We start from the raw sequence: 20692 nt of genomic DNA on the forward strand, positions 1-20692 counted from the left end.
TCATTGGCTAGAAATGTGTATTTGGCCATCATCAGCATGCAGATGGTAATTGAAGCCCCAGGAAGAGAGTCTATGTCCAAGACTTGTTGAAATAGGTTGAGGAAAGAATAGGAAAACAAATGCAAACTAAGATTATACACAACTGTTTTGGGAAATTTGGCAGTGAAAGGGAGGAGCAAAAGGTGTGAAGTTAGGACAGGCTTTTTTTTTTTGTAAGGTGGGAGAAACTGGCCACATCTAAATGTTTGTGGGGAAGATTCATAGAGAGGAAAGAGGTGACCACTCTGGAAAGAAAAGAACAATCATGAGTAAGGTTTCCACAAGGTGGAGGGGGAATGAGTCCTGTGTATAGGTGGAGTGATTGGCCTTAGGTAAGAGAAAAATTCTTTTGAACTGGCTGATAGGAGGAGAGGGTAGGTATAGATACAGGGAAATTTGTAGATATGGTAGGGAGAAGTTAGTGGAGTTTCCAGGGTTGAATGGCATCTTCCCATTTTGTCTTGAATTACTATGCAAGATAATCTGTTGAGACTGGAGAAGATAAAGTAGGATATCAGAGGTTTGAGAATAGTGGAGAATGTTTGAGATACCATTTACTGAATGTAGGGAATCAAACTGACCAGAGAAACAGAGTGCAGAAGGTTTGAAACATTATTTTCTGGGTAGTATAGAGGGCTCACTTAAGATTGGTAGTAATGAATTCATTAATAATAATAGTGAGTCAGTCAGCTGAATCTGCCAGCTCCAGGGAAAGATTTTGTTAGAAGTTTTTTTAACTACTTTGAGGATAAACCTACAGAATTGAATTTTGAAAATGAATACCCTCTGAGTTTAAATTTTTTCATCAGTTTTTTTTTTTTGTCTTTTTCAAGTTACTGTGTTAACAACTCTTTAAAGTAGAAATCTGAGTTATTCCTGAATTTTAACTTTTGTTTTTACTCTAGGTTTTAGAAGAATATATGGTTTTCTGTACAAAAACGAGAATGTAAGCAGTTATCTAAGCCCCTGAATTCCATCTACAGTATTAAACTGTTCTTTGAAATTTCTGGTTAGTAGAAGGTATTATGTGAATTGACTTATTTGATTTTGAATTTTGAGTTGAAATGAGGTTAGGCTGAGGTTTTTCTTGGTATTGATTGTAAAATAAAAAGACGATTATTAAAGAATTGTTAAATTTCCTGTGTAATGTTAAATTTGAGAAGGGGCAAATTTTATGGAGCTTCTTGGCATCCTTGGAAGAACAGTTTGGGGATAGTTATCTTACAGATCTCTAAAGGACTCTGTCTTTTTAATTTATGTGTTTGTCAGAAAAATTCAAAAACCACTGAGATATAAATTTACGTAGAACACCTAAGAGAGAACTCAGACAAAAGAGATCAAATAAAAACTTGTTTTTTTCCTATCCTTCTTTTTTGGGCAATTCTTTGGCCAAGTTCAGGTAATAGTAGATGCCTAAAGTAATCAGACTTCAGGGGGAAAACAATCAGTAATCCAAACTGCCTTCTCAACCCACCAGTTTATAAATTAAGAATACTCCAACTTTACTCCAACTTTGTCTGTACACAAAAACACAGTAATTTAACACACAAGAAGTGGGTTGTTTTAGGCATGACATTTTTCTGGTTCTATTTTATTTCAGAATTGGTTAATTTGATGCGAAAGGGAATTGACTGTGAAGAATGAATTTAAACTTTTATTACACATCTGGCTTTATTTTACTTAGAAAATTAATACCAGCTCTTTCTATAGCTACGTGTAACAAAGATTACGGCAGTGAGAGAGCCTGAGAAATTGCCAGTTTTCATTGCAATGTTTATATGCTATAATAACCTGTTTTCTGGACCATAATTTAATTTTATTTCTTGTATTTTGAAAGCTCATTGCTGATTTGTGTTTGTTCGTAGATAGCACTTAGGCAAAAAAAATTTACATTGTAGTGTATGATTAGGTCTTGGTATTTCCAGCTAAAAAGTTTTTTTTTGTGTGTGTGTGTGTGTGAAAGAGCTTTGCTCTTGTTGCCCGGGCTGGAGTGCAATGGCACGATCTCAGCTCACCGCAACCTCCGTCTCCTGGGTTCAAGCGGTTCTGGGATTACAGGCATGCGCCACCATGCCCGGCTAATTTTGTGTTTTTAGTAGAGACGGGGTTTCTCCATGTTGGTCAGGCTGGTCTTGAACTCCCAACCTCAGGTGATCCACCCACCTTAGTCTCCCAAAGTGCTGGAATTACAAGCATGAGCCACTGTGCCAGGCTAAAAATTTTTTGGTTTTTTTTTTTCCACTTTCTTTTACTCAAGGGCCCAGCTATCAGGGACAGGTGGTGAACTGCTGAGAATACCATGTGAAGGTTATACAGTGTTAAATACCATGTGAGAGCTTTATATATTGGTACATATAAAAACATTTCTGGGGCTGGGCGCAGTGGCTCACGCCTGTAATCCCAGCACTTTGGGAGGCTGAGGCGGGCGGATCACGAGGTCAGGAGATTGAGTCCGTCCTGGCTAACACGGTGAAACCCCGTCTCTACTAAAAATACAAAAAAAAAAAAAAAATTACCCGGGCGTGGTGGTGGACGCCTATAGTCCCAGCTACTTGGGAGGCTGAGGCAGGAGAATGGCATGAACCTGGGAGGCGGAGCTTGCAGTGAACCGAATTGCGCCACTGCACTCCAGCCTGGGCAAGAGAGTGAGACTCCGTCTCAAAAAAAAAAAAAAAAAACTTTTGTGAATCCCAGCCAGTACTTCATGTGTCCTTATGGCTTGTGTTGACTTCAGACAATGTTAATTTTATTGGTATTTAATTTGACCTTGACTTTTAGAACAAGTTACAATATTTTTTAGGAAAAATGAGCATTTACATTTGGAATAAATATTTATTTTTATTTATTTATTTTATTTTTTGAGATGGAGTCTTGCTCTATTGCCCAGGCTAGAGTGCAGTGGTGTGGTCTCGACTCACTGCAACCTCTGCCTCCCAGGTTCAAGTGATTCTCCCGCCTCAGCCTCCCAAGTAGCTTGGACTACAGGCACCTGTCACCATGACTGGTTAATTTTTTTTGTATTTTTAGTAGAGATGGATTTTCATCATCTTGGTCAGGCTGGTCTGAAACTCCTGACCTCAAATGATCTGCCCGCCTTGGCCTCCCAGAGTGCTGGGATTTCAGGCGTGAGCCACTGCGCCTGGCCAGAAATATTTATTTTAATATTTTAGACTATGTATAAGTAAATTTTTTGTGTAGTGAGAAATAGACTAATTAATTTTATAGTGATAGATCTTGGTAGGTAGCCTAAGCAGTTAATTTTGTAATGATAGATCTTGGTAGATAGCCTAAGCAGATAATATTGTAGTGATTTAGACAAGTTTAAGAATAATCCACTTTATATATATGTTGTTGGAGGGATTTTTTTTTTTTTGAGATGGGTTCTTGCTAAGTTGCCCAGGCTGTTCTTGAGCTCCTGGGCTCAAGCCATGTTCCTGCCTCAGCTTCCTGAGTAGCTGATACTACTGGCATTTGCCACTGTACCTGGCTTGGAATAGTTTTTTTAAACTAAAAATTAGGAAAAATTTACCCCAGAATTAGAGAATATTTTTGGAGTGCCATTATGCATGGTCAGCTTGTTATTACATATATGATCTAAATCGTTTATGATTTTTAGCCAAGGATATTTCATATTATACATTCCTCCTTTCTGTTTGTTTTAAGAACTATAAGAACAGTGAGCCATCTCCTGGAATATTTCTCTAAATTAAAGCACCAGAAATCTTGTTTCAACATATATGTGCATTTCTCTTTTTTTCTCATCTGAACTCTCAATGTTTGTTCTAGGTTCTAAAGTAATATGATTTGATAATGTGAATCCCCAAGTTAATGGGTAGATAATGAGGAAAATTCCTTCACATAAAAACTCATTAAATCTCCATTATAGTAGTCCTTGGGAAAGAAAAAGTGTTTCCATGCATGTAAAAAATGGAGAGGAACAAGAATATGGAATTTCATATTTTCCAAGTCATTGTAAATTTTTTAACGTGACTGTTTCTACATTAACAAGGTCATTCAGTTGAAAGAACTTTATAAATATAATAACATTTCACTTGGATATTGTGAAGGAATTTTTGTTTTTTTTGGAGACAGAGTCTTGCTCTGTTGCCCAGGCTGGAGTGCAGTGGCGCGATCTCAGCTCACTGCAACCTCTGCCTCCAGGGTTCAAGCGATTCTCCTGCCTCAGCCTCCTGAGTAGCTGGGACTACAGGTGCATGCCACCACACCTGGCTAATTTTTTGTATTTTAGTAGAGACAGGGTTTCACCGTTGTTGCTCAGGCTGGTCTTGAACTCCTGAGCTCAGGCAGTCTGCCCACCTCGGCCTCCCAAAGTGCTAGGATTACAGGCGTGAGCTACCATGCCCGGCCAAAAAATTTGTTTATTTTGCTATTCAACAAATACTGAGTACCTACGGTGAATTCTAGGATTATGTTGATCTGATCTGCCTGATTCTCTAGATCAGGGGTTGGCGGAAGGGCCAGATAGTAAATATTTTAGGCACGTGGGCCATGTAAGTCCTCTGTTGCACATTCTTTTTTCTTTTTAACAATGACTGAAAGTAGAAATTATTTAGCTTGCTGCCTATACTTGGCCTAAATAGTTTGCCAACCCTTGCTCTAGGTTAGTAAAACTTAATCCACGTATCATTTAAAATTTTATGCTAGCCACTTTTACTGGAGATCTTTTTCACATTTGTTACAAACTTGGACACTTTTCTTTTTAGCTTTTTATTATGGAAAATATCAAGCCATATACTAGATAGAAAAACATATCATAAATCCTTATGTTGCCCACTTTAACAATTGCCAACATATGACCATAACAATTAACAACATATGACTAATCTTATTTCACCTTTACCTCCCTCCCTCATTAGTTTGAATCAGATTCTAATTATTTTATTTGTAAATATTTCAGTATTCTGATATTCAGTTGATCTTTTTTGTTTATCCTTCTGCCAGGGCCATACTGTCTTGATTACTGTAGCATTATATTAAGTATAGAAGTCAGGTAGGTTAAATTCTCCAATTTTTTTCTCAGCTATTAGACTTTTACCTAAGTCAAATTTAAAATTCTTCTGTCAGTTTCTAGAAAGAAGCCTTCTGGGCTTTTGATTTCTTTTTCATTTCTTGTGAAACAAATATCAAATGGGCTTTTGATTTTGATTGCATTGAATCTAAAGGTCAATTCTGGGAGAATTGACATCCTTAACAATAGTCTTTTGATCCGTGAATGTGGTATATCTCTCCTTTTATTTAGGTCTTTAGCTTCTCTCAATATTTTCTAGTTTTCAGTATACAAATCCTGCACATCTCTTGGTACATAGATTTCTAAGTATTTCATGCTTTTTGCTGCTATTGTGAAGTTTTTAAAAAGTAAATTTTTAATTGTTTGTTGATAGTATATATGCGTTAAGTAGTGAATTATCTTTTTAGAAAATTAAAACATGAGAGAAAAGGCCTGGGTTTTTTATATTATGTTAAAAATACTAGTTTTGTTTACACATTCTTCTGGTGTGCTTTATTGTCTGTAGAAATGTTACTCTACAGCCTGGGCAAAATAGTGAGAAACTGTCTCTCAAGAAAAAAAAATTAACCAGATGTGGTGCTGCACACCTTTAGTCCCAGCTACTTGCAGGGCTGAGATGGGAGGATTGCTTGACAGGAGGTCAAGACAGCAGTGAGCTGTGATTGCGCCATTGCGCTCTAGTCTGGGAACACAGTGAGACCATGTATCAAAAAAAAAAAAAATAGTTGCTCAATTTATTTTCATTTTTCTTACCAATACTTTGTATGGGAATTGATTAGAATACTTTCAGGCGTTATTTCTTCAATTTTTTTTCTGTCCTCTCCCATTCTTACCTCTTTCGAGATTCCAGTTCTTTCTTCCTGTTACTTGTCTTTGAAAAGATGGCTTTTTCTGTACACTCATTTTATTTTATTTCAGTGTTTTTGAGACAAGGTCTCCCTCTGTTGCCCAGGCTGGAGTACAGTGGTGTGATCACGGCTCACTGCAACCTCGACCTCCCAGGCTCAAGCGATCCTCCTGCTTCAGCCTCCCTAGTAGCTGAGATGACAGGCACGCACCACCATGCCCAGCTAATTTTTAAATTTTTTGTAGGAGTGAGATTTTGCCATGTTACCAAGGCTTGTCTCAGATTCCTGGGCTTAAGCGATGCACCTGCCTTGGCCTTCCAAAGTGCTGGGATTATTGGTGTGCTCAGCCACCATGCCCAGCCATGTGCTACTTTTATGTGGAGAGGGTTGAGCAGGCTAGCTTTGTGGCTGTAGGACTTCTCCTGTTTTGCTTTTTTTTTTTTTTTTTTTTGTGACAGTGTCTCATTTTGTCACCCAGGCTAGAGTGCAGTGGCATGATCTCAGCTCACTGCAACCTCTGCCTTCCGGGTTCAAGTGATTCTCTTGCCTCAGCCTCCCGAATAGCTGGGACTACAGGCACATGCCACCGTTCCCGGCTACTTTTTTCATATTTTTAGTAGAGATGGGATTTCACCATGTTGTCTAGGATGGTCTCGATCTCTTGACCTTGTGATCCGCCTGCCTTGGCCTCCCAAAGTGCTGGGATTACAGGCGTGAGCCACCACGCCCAGCCCTCTTCTGTTCTTATGTAGTATTCAGAAATATACTTCCTGAGTGCCTTTGCTTTTTTCCTTTCCTAGTTTTATCTAGAGTCGAATTTTTTACCCTCTGTACTATTGGTATTTTGGGCCAGATAATCTTTGCTGTGGTAGAGTTGTCCTCTGCATTGTAAGATGTTCAGTGACATCCTGGCCTCTACCTGCTAGATGCCAGGAACCTTTCACTTGCCCTGCCTGGTCCTGTTATAACCAAAAATGTTTCATATTCATATGTCCACTGAGAGTCAGAATCATTTTACACCTTTCCTTTTCTCCTGATGGCTCTGTACTGTCCAGTTTAGGTTTCTCTTCCTGGCAGTTTCTGCTGTTGCTTTTTCTTGGAAGGGAACCTTATTTTGTTTGGAGGTCTCTGATCTTTCTGTGGTCCCCTTTCATTTACCTATGAATTGTAGCCTATGAAGCTGCTTGCCTATTTTGGTTGTGGTACATTGATGTGGGTTGCTTAATTTGGTGAGTGAGGGGGAGAAGGTATTACCTATAAGCAATTTGGTTTCTGCATTTTCTGCTTTTAAGACTTTCAAATCCCATTCCCTTTTCTTTTATTGTGTCTGATACCGTGTGAATCTTGCTGCTGTTGGTATTTGTCCCACTCCTGAGTATTCATGATGAATACTTGGTCAGTCAATTGTGTTTTATTTTTTGGCCACATTTTGGTTTGATCTCTTTGATTTATTCTCCTAGTTGCTCTGTCTTTTGTGGGTGGGTATTCAGAGATTTAAAAAAATGTTATGCTTCTTTCATTGCCAAATTGCCCAGAATGCCTCTGCCTTCTTAAAATGAGGATTCTAAATATGTAAAAGACAACATTTTACCTGATGGGTAATACTTTTGCCTCATTATGGACTATAAGGCAGTCCTAGAGAGGGAGAGATTGAAAATACAGGAGCAGGACTGAAAAACTGGTAGAAGTGTTTGTGCCCTTAAGGTGACCAGAAGGCTTGAATACAAAATTATTGTTAGAGAGATTAGCTTTGAACAGAGGAAAAGGACGCCTTTTTTGTTTTTTTTTTTGTTTTTTTTTTACAGATATGTTCATTTTTAGGTCTGTGGTTAAGAGGCTGAGGAATATCACATTTGGTATTCTCAATTTTCTTAGTAAACTTTAACTGTATTTGCTAGAGAAAGGGAGATAAGTTTAGAGGGCTTGAAGAAGGTAGTAAACATTTTGGAATGGTATGAAAAACAGAAGCGACATCTAACCAAAGACTTGGAAGTAATTGCTAAGTGATGCTAAGGGCCAACCTAAGACTATAAACTTGAAATACTCCAATTTTAATGATTTTTAATTTTTTTTTTCAGTTTTGTCTCTTAGCAACTTAGATGTAAGAGCAGTGAAGGTGGTTTTTTTTTATATTGACCTAAGATTAGGGTTTTGTAGGACAAGTATTAGAACACGACAAGGAGATAATGTTGTTAAGGCACGATAAGAGAGTGGTTCAAGGGATGCACTGTGTAGTATAGACTGCATAGGGAAAGAAATAACACCATTTAGGTGCTGATGGCTTGGGAGAAAAGGGAGGATTCAAGGGAATCTAGATCTCTTGTGGTTCTAGAGGAGGTATGAGGAGAGTGAGAAAGTGTGAACTGGATAGGAGATTGAAGCCAAGATAGTATATTGGAATTTAAAATTTCAGAGCTAGAGCAGTTCCAGTTTACTGTAAAGACCACATTATAGGAGTGTATACTGATGAAGAATACTGGAGGAAACAAAAGTCCAGAAAGGGAGTATGTTGTGATATGTAGCCCATTTCAGATAGGGAAATCACCTATGTTGATGGCAAGAGTTGGGCTGGAGGGAAAAGTGTGAACCACATCAGTAGATAAAAGGGTGGTAGGGCCGAGTGTGATGGCTCACACCTGTAATCCCAGCACTTTGGGAGGCTGAGGCAGGCAGATCACTTGAGGTCAGGGGTTCGAGAGCAGCCTGGCCAACATGGCAAAACCCTGTCTCTACAAAAATTGAAAAATTAGCTGGGTGTGGTGGCACATGCCTGTATTCTCAGCTACTTGGGAGGCTGAGGCAGGAGAATCGCTTGAACCCAGGAGGCTGAGGTTGCAGTGAGCCGAGATCGCACCACTGCATTCCAGCCTGGGTGACAGAGTAAGACTCCATCTCAAAAAAAAAAAAAAGGGTGGTAAGTAGATGGCAACATGAAGTTAGGGTTCAGGGCATTGTTAGAAGAATGGGACAGAGGGTGGTTTGCATGAACCCAGAAGACCGGGGACTGGTGACATCTCTTATATTTGGTATTTGTGGGTGTGAATACTAGGGATTGGGCAAACTTCTTTAAAGAGCCAGATAGTAAATACTTCAGGCTTTGCCACTCACATATTGTTTGTTGCATATTTTTATTTGTTTTCATAATCCTTTAAAAATGTAAAAAAATTCTTTGCTCAGGGGTCATACAAATAAAGTGAGCAAGTGTTAAACAGTTTGCTGACCCATGGCTTATTTTTATTATGAAGTATCTGTGACTGTACTTTTCTGTGACTTGTATATTTTACTTTGTAAAATTTATATGTAGTTTTTCAGACCATTCTCTTCCTGTACTTGAGTAACAGTAGCTTTGTTTTGGGAAATATTAAGAAGATAATACATATTCCTTTTTAAAATAGTGTCAGTATAATTGATTTTTACTTCTCCATATAGCCATTACTTTTACATTGCTGAACAGAGCTTTTACTTTTTTTTGCGGTGGATTCAAGTTGAGTCACCAGATACTGGAGTTATTTGAAACATGTCAGCAGCAAATAAGTGATTTAAAGAAGAAAGAACTCTGTCGAACACAGCTGCAGAGAGAAATTCAGCTGTTATTTCCACGTATGTTTCCCTATTTTGCATGTCCTTTAGGTATATGCATTCCTATTTTAAATTTTATCTTTTTTTTTTAATAGGCACAGAACCGTGCACCTACTTTAGATTTTAAATACTCTTATTACTTTCTTCTGTTTCTTTAGAAAGCAGACTTTTTTTGGTTGGGTCCTCTTTAAATGGATTTGGTACCCGGAGCAGTGATGGTGATTTATGCCTAGTTGTTAAGGAAGAACCAGTAAGTAAGGAAACATTTATTCCAACTGTGTTTCTCATGTTAATGAGTTAAGAAATTTTACATAAAAGTCATTGAGGGAAAAAACTTGCTTTGTTGTGATTACTTCTTTGAATTTTGTTTACCATAATTGCAGGAAACCTAGGTAATTTTTTATTTTTAAGGCATGTGCACAATAAGCATAATAGGAAGCATAGCATTAATTTAATTCTAAGGTTTTAAAGGGAGATGGCTTCACTGTGTGTTTTTTTTTTTTTTTCAAGAGCTCTACCTCTGTTTTGAAATGTCATTAGTTTGGATATGTTATCAGGATGCAGCAAAGAAGAGTATGTGGCAATAATATCTTCTTGATGTATTTCCTTTCCATTTGAATTCTCAGTGATTCTATTTTTAATCTTTACTTTTTTTCTCCTTGAAAATGCTTATTAAGGGAAAATAGATTTCACTAAAATTTAAAATAAGACTATCGTGTTTATTAAATTTAAAATATTTTTCTCTATGACATTTTGCCTTTGTTTTTTTTTTTTCTTTTTCTTTTGCAATGATATTGTGTTAATTTAGTACAGGTTGAGTATTCATTATCTAAAATGCTTGGGACCAGAGTTTTTTTGATTTTAGATTTTTTTTTTTTTGGAATACTTGCATTATGGTTAACATTTGAACATCCCTGATGCAAATCTGAAATGCACCAATGAACATTTCCTTTGAGTATCATGTCAGCACTCAGAAAAGTTTCAGATTTTGGATTTCATGTTTTTGGATTAGGGATGCTCAACCTGTAGTATGTTTACCTGAATTTCCTGTGAACTGATACTCCTGTGTATAATACTGTAGTAATTGGTATTCATTAAGCTGACTTGAGGCAGCCTTTTTAAGATGCTGAGGTTTCTTCTAAACTACCAATGATTAACTAAGCTCAGTGTAATTTTAATATGCCTTATTATGTTTTACATCTTTAAAAATACAAAAAATTATTGAGTGTTAATGTATATTTTTACTATACATGTTATTCCACTAGGAAAAATGACTTCTAGTTACTGCAAATCAGAAAGAGATTTATTCCAGGAAGAATGATATTTTTCTAGGCTTCGAAATCAGATAAAGTTTAAAAAAACCTCATGTTATAAACAGTGGAGAATACAAGGGTTGTAATTAAAACTTTTTTGTGCTGCTAGATTATACTCAAGCACATCCCACTCATCCTCTAGTCTTATTCACATGTCTAAATCATGTTGTCATAGGTTTTACACAAACTGAGGCACCGTAGATATGAAACTATCCTTGAGCAGCTTACAATCTAGATAGGGCTAAAATTCTGTTTATTTTTGTTGGAGGTTCTTTTTGTACATTTATACTGAAGGGAAAAATGACATAGATGGCTATTTCAGAATTTCTTTGAAAATTGTGCTTTAAGCTTAAAATCAGGAATTTAGAAATGTAGATGTGAAAGATAGCATTAAAGGTTGACTTTTTCTGTAATTTAGAAAAATAAATTGAATATACCTTGAGTATATTGAAAAATAACTCCAAAGGAAAGTATATCTTGTATGTTTACTTTTTGTTGAGATACTTTAGGAAAATGAAACATTAAGCTTAGAAAGATAATGAAAAAACACTTTATTTTTAACTTTTCAGTGTTTTTTTCAGGTAAATCAGAAGACTGAAGCACGGCATATACTCACCTTAGTCCATAAACACTTCTGTACTAGACTTTGTAAGTCTGACATGCCTCAAGTTTGTATGTCACCTGACATAACTTTACTTAAAATGCCTCTTACATTATCTTCTGGTAAGAACTGTTTATTCTGGTCAGGATTGGTATAATGTGAATCCTTTTTTCCAAATGAATTTCTTTTAACTTTTGATTAAAAAGAAGAGTGATCATTTATTCAGCATATCTTTATTGCACTTACTGCAAAATATACCACCTGCTGCAGTGGGGGGATTCAAAGATATGTAAGTTTTAGTTCTTTTTCTCAAAAGTTTATAGGTTGTTAGGGAAATTAAAGCATGAATATAAATAGTTGTAATACAGAGTATCTGTGAAAAGCTAAAAGCCCTGTAGGACTTTATGTGTGTGAGAGAGAATTTCATCTGGCTTGCAGTGATATGCATCTTTACTTGTTTTAAAAATATGATTACTGAACATGAGGCCTAAATGTATTACTTCAACAGAAAGCTAATTGTTGACTTAAGCCATTTTATTTTACGATTTTACTTTTTGAATACACTGACTCTAAACAGATTTTAATCCACATGTTAAGCCATCTCAAATAATTTCTTTTAAATAGAATTTTATAGAAAGTTGAAGTTATACTGTGTGATATTGGAAAGACACTTGTTCATTTGTTGAACAGACATTCATTATGTGCCAGGCTTTGAGCTGGAAAATACAAGTCAAGTAACAAGTCACTGTCTTTGAATAACTTACATCTGTTCTAGGAGAGAAATAAATGAAGTGATTTATTTCAGTGGACCTTCTGCATTCTGAATTATTCTGTAAAATAAAGAATAATTCATACCTACTTGGATTTTTAATAGCTATTTGAATCAAAATATTAAAAATGGAAGGGACCTTAGAGATCATGTAATTCACATGAATTTTTTTTTTCTTTTTCTTTTTCTTTTGGTTATTTTTAATAGTTAAGGAAACTGGTGATCAATGGATTTAGTAACTTGCCTGGAGTATAGTTCGTTGGTCTCAGAACCTGTACTTATTACTCAAAACTTTTAACTCCTAATTTTATTTTTCTGAATTCCTACTCATAAGTTCTATTTTGAAGCTTGATATATTCTTTTTTTTTTTTTTGAGACAGAGTCTCGCTCTATCACCAGGCTGGAGTGCAGTAGCACTATCACAGGTCACTGCAACCTCCGTCTCCCTGGTTTAAGCGATTCTCATGCCTCAGCCTCCTGATTAACTGGGATTACAGGTGTGTGCCACCTCACCCGGCTAATTTTTGTATTTTTAGTAGAAATAGGGTTTCGCCATGTTGGCCAGGCTGGTCTTGAACTCCTGGCCTCGAGTGATAGATCCACCTTGGCCTCCCAAAGTGCTAGGATTACAGACGTGAACCACCAACCCCAGCTGATAGATATTCTGTAATTTTGATGGTAAAACATTATAACAGAAAATTTTCAGATTTTAAAAAATCCTGGTACTACTTTTTCTGTAGTTAAAAAATTAGAAAATTGCTCGTTTGGGAAAGATTTTCAGAATTTCATTTTTACACACTTCTGTACTTTCCTAATTTTCTGTGAAAAGCATGTATTACTTTCAACTCAGTAATTTTTTAGTTTGATGGAATAAAAATATGTATGTACATTTTATTATATGTTGTATATGATATATGTATATATGTAATACATATATGTATGTGTATTTGAATTTCCTGTCAACTGATACTCCTGTGTATAATAGCACAATAATTGGTGTTCACTAAACTGATCTGAATTTTTCGCTTGTAGAGATCATGTGTATAATAAACATATGTATTTTTCACTCATAGAGATCACACTTATCAAATGCATCCAAGCCTCATGTATCATGTTGCAAAACATTTCCACACATAAGACTCTGTAAATATGATTTCTACAGTTACCATGATACCTTATTGTGTCTTGTACCAAAATTAGCTATTCCCTCTGCTGCTAGCCTAGATATATTTTCACTCTTACAGTGGTGTAATGAACTTCTCTATAGATACTGTATTAGACCACATTCCTGAAAATAACCTTAATATAAAGCCCCCTAAATGGTATTACTGGAGCCTCCAACCTTAGAAGAATTTGATGATGTCCTCACTTGTATTCTTTTCCAAAGATGTTTTCTTATTTTAGCTTAGTAAATACTATTTTTTAAAAAATGTGCATTGGAACATTGTGAATTCTAGAAACATTTGCAGCTATTCACATTATCTTTTGTCTTTCAGCGGGCTACATTGAGAGACCTCAGCTGATTCGAGCAAAAGTGCCAATTGTGAAGTTCAGGGATAAAGTCAGGTAAATAATTAATGAGCTTTCTTTTTTTAGTTCCTTTAGATCATTTTTTTTTTCCCCAAAAGTTTTCTCTCTTTATTTTTTATTTTTTTATTAATATACTTTAGGTTTTAGGGTACATGTGCACAATGTACAGGTTTGTTACATATGTATCCATGTGCTTTGTTGGTTTGCTGCACCCATTAACTCGTCATTTAGCATTAGGTATATCTCCTAATGCTGTCTCTCCCCCCTCCCCACAACCCACAACAGTCCCCAGAGTGTGATGTTCCCCTTCCTGTGTCCATGAGTTCTCATTGTTCAATTCCCACCTATGAGTGAGAACATGCGGTGTTTGGTTATTTGTCCTTGCGATAGTTTACTGAGAATGGTATTTTCCAGTTTCATCCATGTCCCTACAAAGGACATGAACTCATCATTTTTTATGGCTGCATAGTATTCCATGGTGTATATGTGCCACATTTTCTTAATCCAGTCTATCGTTGTTGGACATTTGGGTTGGTTCCAAGTCTTTGCTATTGTGAATAGTGCCGCAACAAACATATGTGTGCATGTGTCTTTATAGCAGCATGATTTATAATCCTTTGGGTATATACCCAGTAATGGGATGGCTGGGTCAAATGGTATTTCTAGTTCTAGATCCCTGAGGAATTGCCACACTGACTTCCACAATGGTTGAACTAGTTTACAGTCCCACCAACAGTGTAAAAGTGTTCCTATTTCTCCACATCCTCTCCAGCACCTGTTGTTTCCTGTCTTTTTAATGATGGCCATTCTAACTGGTGTGAGATGGTATCTCATTGTGGTTTTGATTTGCATTTCTCTGATGACCAGTGATGATGAGCATTTTTTCATGTGTTTTTTGGCTGCACAAATGTCTTCTTTTGAGAAGTGTCTGTTCACGTCCTTTGCCCGCTTTTTGATGGGGTTGTTTGTTTTTTTCTTGTAAATTTGTTTGAGTTCATTGTAGATTCTGGATATTAGCCCTTTGTCAGATGAGTAGGTTGCAGAAATTTTCTCCCATTCTGTAGGTTGCCTGTTCACTCTGATGGTAGTTTCTTTTGCTGTGCAGAAGCTCTTTAGTTTAATGAGATCCCATTTGTCAATTTTGGCTTTCGTTGCCATTGCTTTTGGTGTTTTAGACATGAAGTCCTTGCCCACGCCTGTGTCCTGAATGGTATTGCCTAGGTTTTCTTCTAGGGTTTTTATGGTTTTAGGTCTAACATGTAAGTCTTTAATCCATCTTGAATTAATTTTTGTATAAGGTGTAAGGAAGGGATCCAGTTTCAGCTTTCTACATATGGCTAGCCAGTTTTCCCAGCACCATTTATTAAATAGGGAATCCTTTCCCCATTTCTTGTTTTTGTCAGGTTTGCCTTTAGATCATTTTTAGATACTCATCTGATAAAGATAATTAAGAAATGTATGTTGTAGCATTACAGTTTATTTTAATCAGTTTTTAGAAATCATTTGACTTGGTGTTTGAAATAGTTTTTTAAAATTGAGCAATACTTTATGCTTAACTATACTTAGCTATTCTGCTTGACAGTTTGAATATGTGAGATTATCTAATTTAAAGAGTACATATTTGTGTTTTAGATTTTTAAATGATCTCTTGCCTTTTGGAAGTGTAATGCATTCTGAAGAACATAATTAATGAAATTTGACATGTACTAATATCAAGGGGTTTGTTTTAAATACAATTATGATTAAACAAGTTATGTTTCATTTTTATGAAAGATACATACAATAGCTAGAGTAATAGATATGAAAGAAAAACAGCAAAATATACTTGTTCCATTTCAAAATTTACATTTATATATTCTGCCAGCTTGGGTTCTGAATTTCTTATGGGCATTGGAATTGGAATCTTTTGAATACAAAATGTAAATAGATGTTGATTATTTCATTAGTTAAACTGATTTGTTACTGTTTTCTAAAAATAGAATTGTGACAGATTTCATAAAATTTGTCCAGTTTTACAAAATTAATACTGAAATTTTGCCCACAAACACACACACACACATTGTTGATCCTTATCATTCATAGATTGTGTTTTCACGAATTTGCCTACTTGCTAAAAGTTATTTGTAACTCCCCAATGAATATTCGTATGCTTTTACAGTCATTTCATGGGCATACACAGAGTAATGAAAATTTCAGATCACCCAGTACCATGTTTCCAGCTGAGATAGAATTAGGTGACACACTGTCTTCTTGTTCAGCTTCATACTGTAAACAAATAACCTTCTCGCAGTCTAATTAATGCCATATTTTTCACATTTTTGTGCTTTTTTGCTGTTTAGAATGGCCCCCAAGCATAGTGTGGAGTTACTTTCTAGTGTCCCCAAGTGCAAGAAGGCTGTGATGGTGCCCTATGGAGAAAATATGTGTTAGGTAGGCTTCGCTCAGGCATGAGTTATAGCACTCTTGGCCATGAGTCCACTGTTAATGAATCAACCATATATATTAAATACAATGTCTTCAAACAGAAGCACAACATAAAACTTGGTTACGTATTAATAAGTTTATGAAAATGTGACCAGGCTGGCAGATACCTAACCCTGTGCTTACCCTAGGAGCAATGGTATAGTATTCACTAATTCAGTGTTTGCAGCAACTTTTATAGAACGTAGCTACTATGAATGATGAAAATTGACTGAATATATATATTTTAAACAAACTTTAATGCCTGGCTCAAGCCATTCCTTTATATATCTAAACATCAATCAGATCTATAAATACTTATTAAATTTCTGCCAAGTAAATTGTGTCAGATTTTCCTAAAGCAGATATAAAATATATAGGGAGATAAAACATAAAGTTATAATACTAGCTAATTATAAGTTTTTAATAATATATGGTTGTAGTTATAGTTACAAAAACAGTTGTATTCTTTTTCTGTTTAAGATTATCATACAAAGTTTTTTTGTTTCTAAGCTTTTTTTTTTTTTTTTTTTTAAGAGACAAGGTTTTACCATGTTGCCCAGGCTGGAGTGCAGTGGCATGATCATAGCTCACTGTAACCTCAAATGCCTGGACTCAAGTGATCCTCCCATCTCAGCCTCCTGAGTAGGTAGGACAACAGGCACACACCAACACACTTGGTTAATTTTTGTATTTTTGGTAGACACAGGGTCTCGCCATGTTGCCCAGGCTTGTCTTGAACCCCTGGCCTCAAGGAATCCTCCTACCTTAGCCTCCCAAAGTTCTGGAATTACAGGAGTGTGCCGCTGCACCTGGACAAATCCTACTTCCCAACAGAACCATATCTTATGAATATTTGGTTATATCATTAAGTATTGTTCTACAGCATCATTTTTAATGGCTTTATAGTATTTCATTGAGTGAATAAATTGTCATTAACTTAACCATTCTCCTGTATTTGAACATTTGGTGTGTTTCTGGTTTTTAGATAATATAAATAAGTATTTCATGCATAAATTCTTTCCATATTGAGGATCACTTTTTTAGTATTTCTAGAAGTAGTATTTGAAGCAGCAACTGTGGATATTTTTTAAAGCCCTGAATTCAATTTTGGAAAAATTTTTAACTGCAGACTAGTTGCCATCTATGTGTTTTTCTTTTCTGTTGAGTTACTGTGTGGATGTAGTGCAAATTGGCTTCAGTGTTAGAATTACACAAACACAAAGAATAACTCTGTTGTTACTGTAAGTTTCCCAAAGCCAAATAACGTATAATATCTGAAGTGTTAATACTACTATCTATTTTTATTAATATGCATGGATAATGGAAAGATTGTAGGATTTCCTTTGTTCCACCAAATAAGAAAGACTGAAATGGATGGTAGATTTCAAATTTTATACTTAAAAGCTATAATTAATAAAGATTTTGTTTTTATTTTAGACAATCTTTTCACAGAAAAATTTAGTATTTAGAAGTTGGGATCTCATATAGGTATGAGTAGAACTGACGACTTACATAAAGTAATCCTTAATTTTGTATGAGTTTAGCCATTTTTTGTAGATTGCATCATTATTGCCCTATTTTCTAAATTATGAACTGCATATATTTGCTTTCAAAGAAGTAATCATTATGTGTTTGGGTATTATAGATAGCTCTTCCCAGGTATCAATAGCCAAATTTGACGTGATGCTGTAATTTACTAGCCTTTTTAGAGGAAATATAATGTGTAGACAGAGCTTTTAAATTTTTTCCCCTGTATTTAATTTGGCTTTTTATTCCTGTTGTTTTAAAGTATATGATGCTATAATTCAGATTATTTGAGAATGTATAACTTAATGGGATAACTTGCTCAGAAATGTTTTTGGTCACATAGTTTTGTTTATCTGGAAACGATTGTGAAATTTAAAAATTTTCAGCTGGATATGGTGGTTCCTACCTATAATACTGGTGATTTGGGAGGCTGAGGTGGGGGAATTGCTTGAGCACAGGAGCTTGAGGCTGGAGTAAGCTATGACTGTGCTACTGCACTCCAGCCTAGGCCGCAGAGCGAGACTCCATCTCTTTAAAGAAAAAAAAAAGATTTAAAAATTTTATTTGGGGTAATTGGAGCCTTAGCAGTATGTTACTGATCTTCCCACTGGAATCTTATTTTATATTTTCAGTACTCATCAGATCACATTAAAATAACATACTGAGTATTTGTTCATTCTTATTTCTCTAGTGTGTCATTTTAAAAACACAGATCTATGGCCTTTGGGCCCGTGCTATTTTGCATCATGGGATGGATGAGCATTAATTTAGTTATTAGGAAGGAAGTTGTTTTGTTCTTCAGCTAAAGTTTATTGTTTTTGTTTTTTTTTTCTTAAATAGTTGCGTGGAGTTTGACTTGAATGTAAACAATATTGTTGGAATAAGAAACACATTCCTTCTCAGAACTTATGCATACCGTAAGTTTGTTGTTTGTTTATTAAAAATTAGCCTTTTTTTCTTTATTCATTTTTAAAGATGTTTGGCATAAATAGTGACATCTCTTTAGTTGTGTTTAAGTATAATGTATCTTATTGTATATGTTGCTACACTAAAATCATATACCCTCAGTTATAGTTGAATCAAGTGGCATTTTAATAATTCGTAATTTTTAAAAGGTAGCTAAGGTAAGTTTTAGACAGAAGACACATTTATAGTCAACAGACACAGTGTTTAATATACACAGAGACAGTGTTCTTTATTTTGGCATGGAGCTGGGAAATCATGTAAACTTTCAAAGAAACTATAATGTATCTTACCATGTTAAGTTTTAATTTTACTTTCAGTTGAAAATCGAGTTCGTCCGTTAGTGCTGGTGATTAAGAAGTGGGCAAGTCACCATCAGATAAATGATGCCAGTCGTGGTACTTTAAGCAGCTATAGTCTTGTATTGATGGTTTTGCACTATTTACAAAGTAAGTATACTGGGGTTTTACTCAATTTTTAAAAGTAAAAGACAGCTTTATTATGGTGTCTTCTCTGTTGACCCTATTTTCAAATAGTGTTGTTTTAAAAGTTCTTTCTAAGGTCCATAAAACACATTTCCTGTTTTGTTGCTTTGGACAAATGTTTTAGAAGTGTTATTCCTTGGAAAATATTACGAAGTTTCACTGGTTTTTTTATTTTTTGAAAGTTTTTCTGTAGTCACTTTTGTTTGCAAAGAACTTTACCACTGTGTTGTGGACCCATTATCTTGAAGCAGACGAATGTTCAAAAGGCCTATAAAAGTTAGCTCAAGTACTATTCATCATATTTTTAATTTTGAATTTGAGACAGGAATTAAATGATTTTCCTGTTGGTTAAAGAAGCTTTTAATCTCTGAGTTGCCTTCCTTAACTAGATTTTATCTTCATAGTGCTGTTGTATCAGATTGGCTCCCAAATTTTAATTTTGTCTGGTTAGTCATTGTTCATGAGGCCATTCTGGTAAAAGCCATACTTTTGTCGCATGCATAGTGGCAAACAGTAATAAGTGAACACTTGTAATTTGGACCATTCATAAGTGTGAGAATTTTTACGGTATTGAAAATTTCCTAGATGTATAGGACAGACTGACTGGATCTATTTGAAACCCTTACTTTCATATTTCTCAAAAATATCTTACATATATAACAATCCAAGAAATAAACATTAAGCCACTTTATACTTTCTACTTAGCTGGACACCAAGAGTTGTTAAAAGATGGATGCATCTACTGTTTTGTAGTTATTAGACCAGGAGACTGAGATGTTTAATGACTAACCAGCTGAACATATGAATATGTGGTGACATGAAGACCAAGTGAAAGACTTGGTGTGAATGTAGTAAAAGACCGTTTGCCAGGATGTCTGGGGCTTGATCTGTTCTGGGTTGGTGATATTTCTGCATTTTAGAGTCTTGGTTTCCAAAGATTACAATAATAGGAGAAAACATTTTAGCATATATAATACTCATTTCTTCATTCCATGAATATGTATAGAATACCTACCAAATAAATGCTAGGTATTCTAGGATCTGAGAATACAGCAGTGAACAAAATACAAAAACAATTATCTTCTTCATCAAGCTTACATTTTTGACTTGTAAAATGTCACATTTTCATAGCTGTTACCTACCAAAACGTGAATTATTAAACAACTCGCAGATTACTAATAAAATGTGACATTTTTACCACCATTGTGAATTGAGCTGCTGATAGAGCACTATCAACATGTGATATGCTCAATAACAAATTAATTATTACAGTGTAGTCATTAAAAAAAAGTATTGAAAAATATCCTTTTATTGCATTGTTTGGTGCTCCTTGTATTTAGATTCTGAGAGAGGTAACAGATAATATTAGCAATTTTGTCAACAGCAGCTTGGGCTTGGAAAGTTGAGATGATTTGATGCCCTTACAGCTGTGTTTCTGTACTGAGGATACTGGGAACTGGAAAATGAAGAAGGCACCCTTTCCTTGTGATATAGATCAGAAATGGTTAGGTAGGGGATTACAATTTTGTTAACCTAATTCCTGGTA

The 20692-nt window shown here is 35.4% G+C and overlaps 1 protein-coding gene across 24 annotated transcripts in view; it reads left to right on the forward strand.

Moving 5' to 3' along the window:
* TENT2 (terminal nucleotidyltransferase 2) overlaps nucleotides 1-20692 on the forward strand; it is a 76404-nt gene that overhangs the window by 20571 nt on the left and 35141 nt on the right. For 5 of the 24 annotated variants that reach the window (XM_055233259.2, XM_055233260.2, XM_063612185.1 and 2 more), the window contains exons 6-11: nucleotides 9402-9516; nucleotides 9654-9745; nucleotides 11390-11456; nucleotides 13675-13744; nucleotides 18539-18615; nucleotides 18982-19110. In XM_055233259.2, the coding sequence (XP_055089234.1) occupies nucleotides 9402-9516; nucleotides 9654-9745; nucleotides 11390-11456; nucleotides 13675-13744; nucleotides 18539-18615; nucleotides 18982-19110 (550 nt within the window). The other 19 variants (XM_055233257.2, XM_055233258.2, XM_063612184.1 and 16 more) reach the window with 11 other exon arrangements.

This window comes from Symphalangus syndactylus, chromosome 11 (assembly GCF_028878055.3).
Source record: "Symphalangus syndactylus isolate Jambi chromosome 11, NHGRI_mSymSyn1-v2.1_pri, whole genome shotgun sequence".
Classification (NCBI taxonomy): domain Eukaryota; kingdom Metazoa; phylum Chordata; class Mammalia; order Primates; family Hylobatidae; genus Symphalangus; species Symphalangus syndactylus.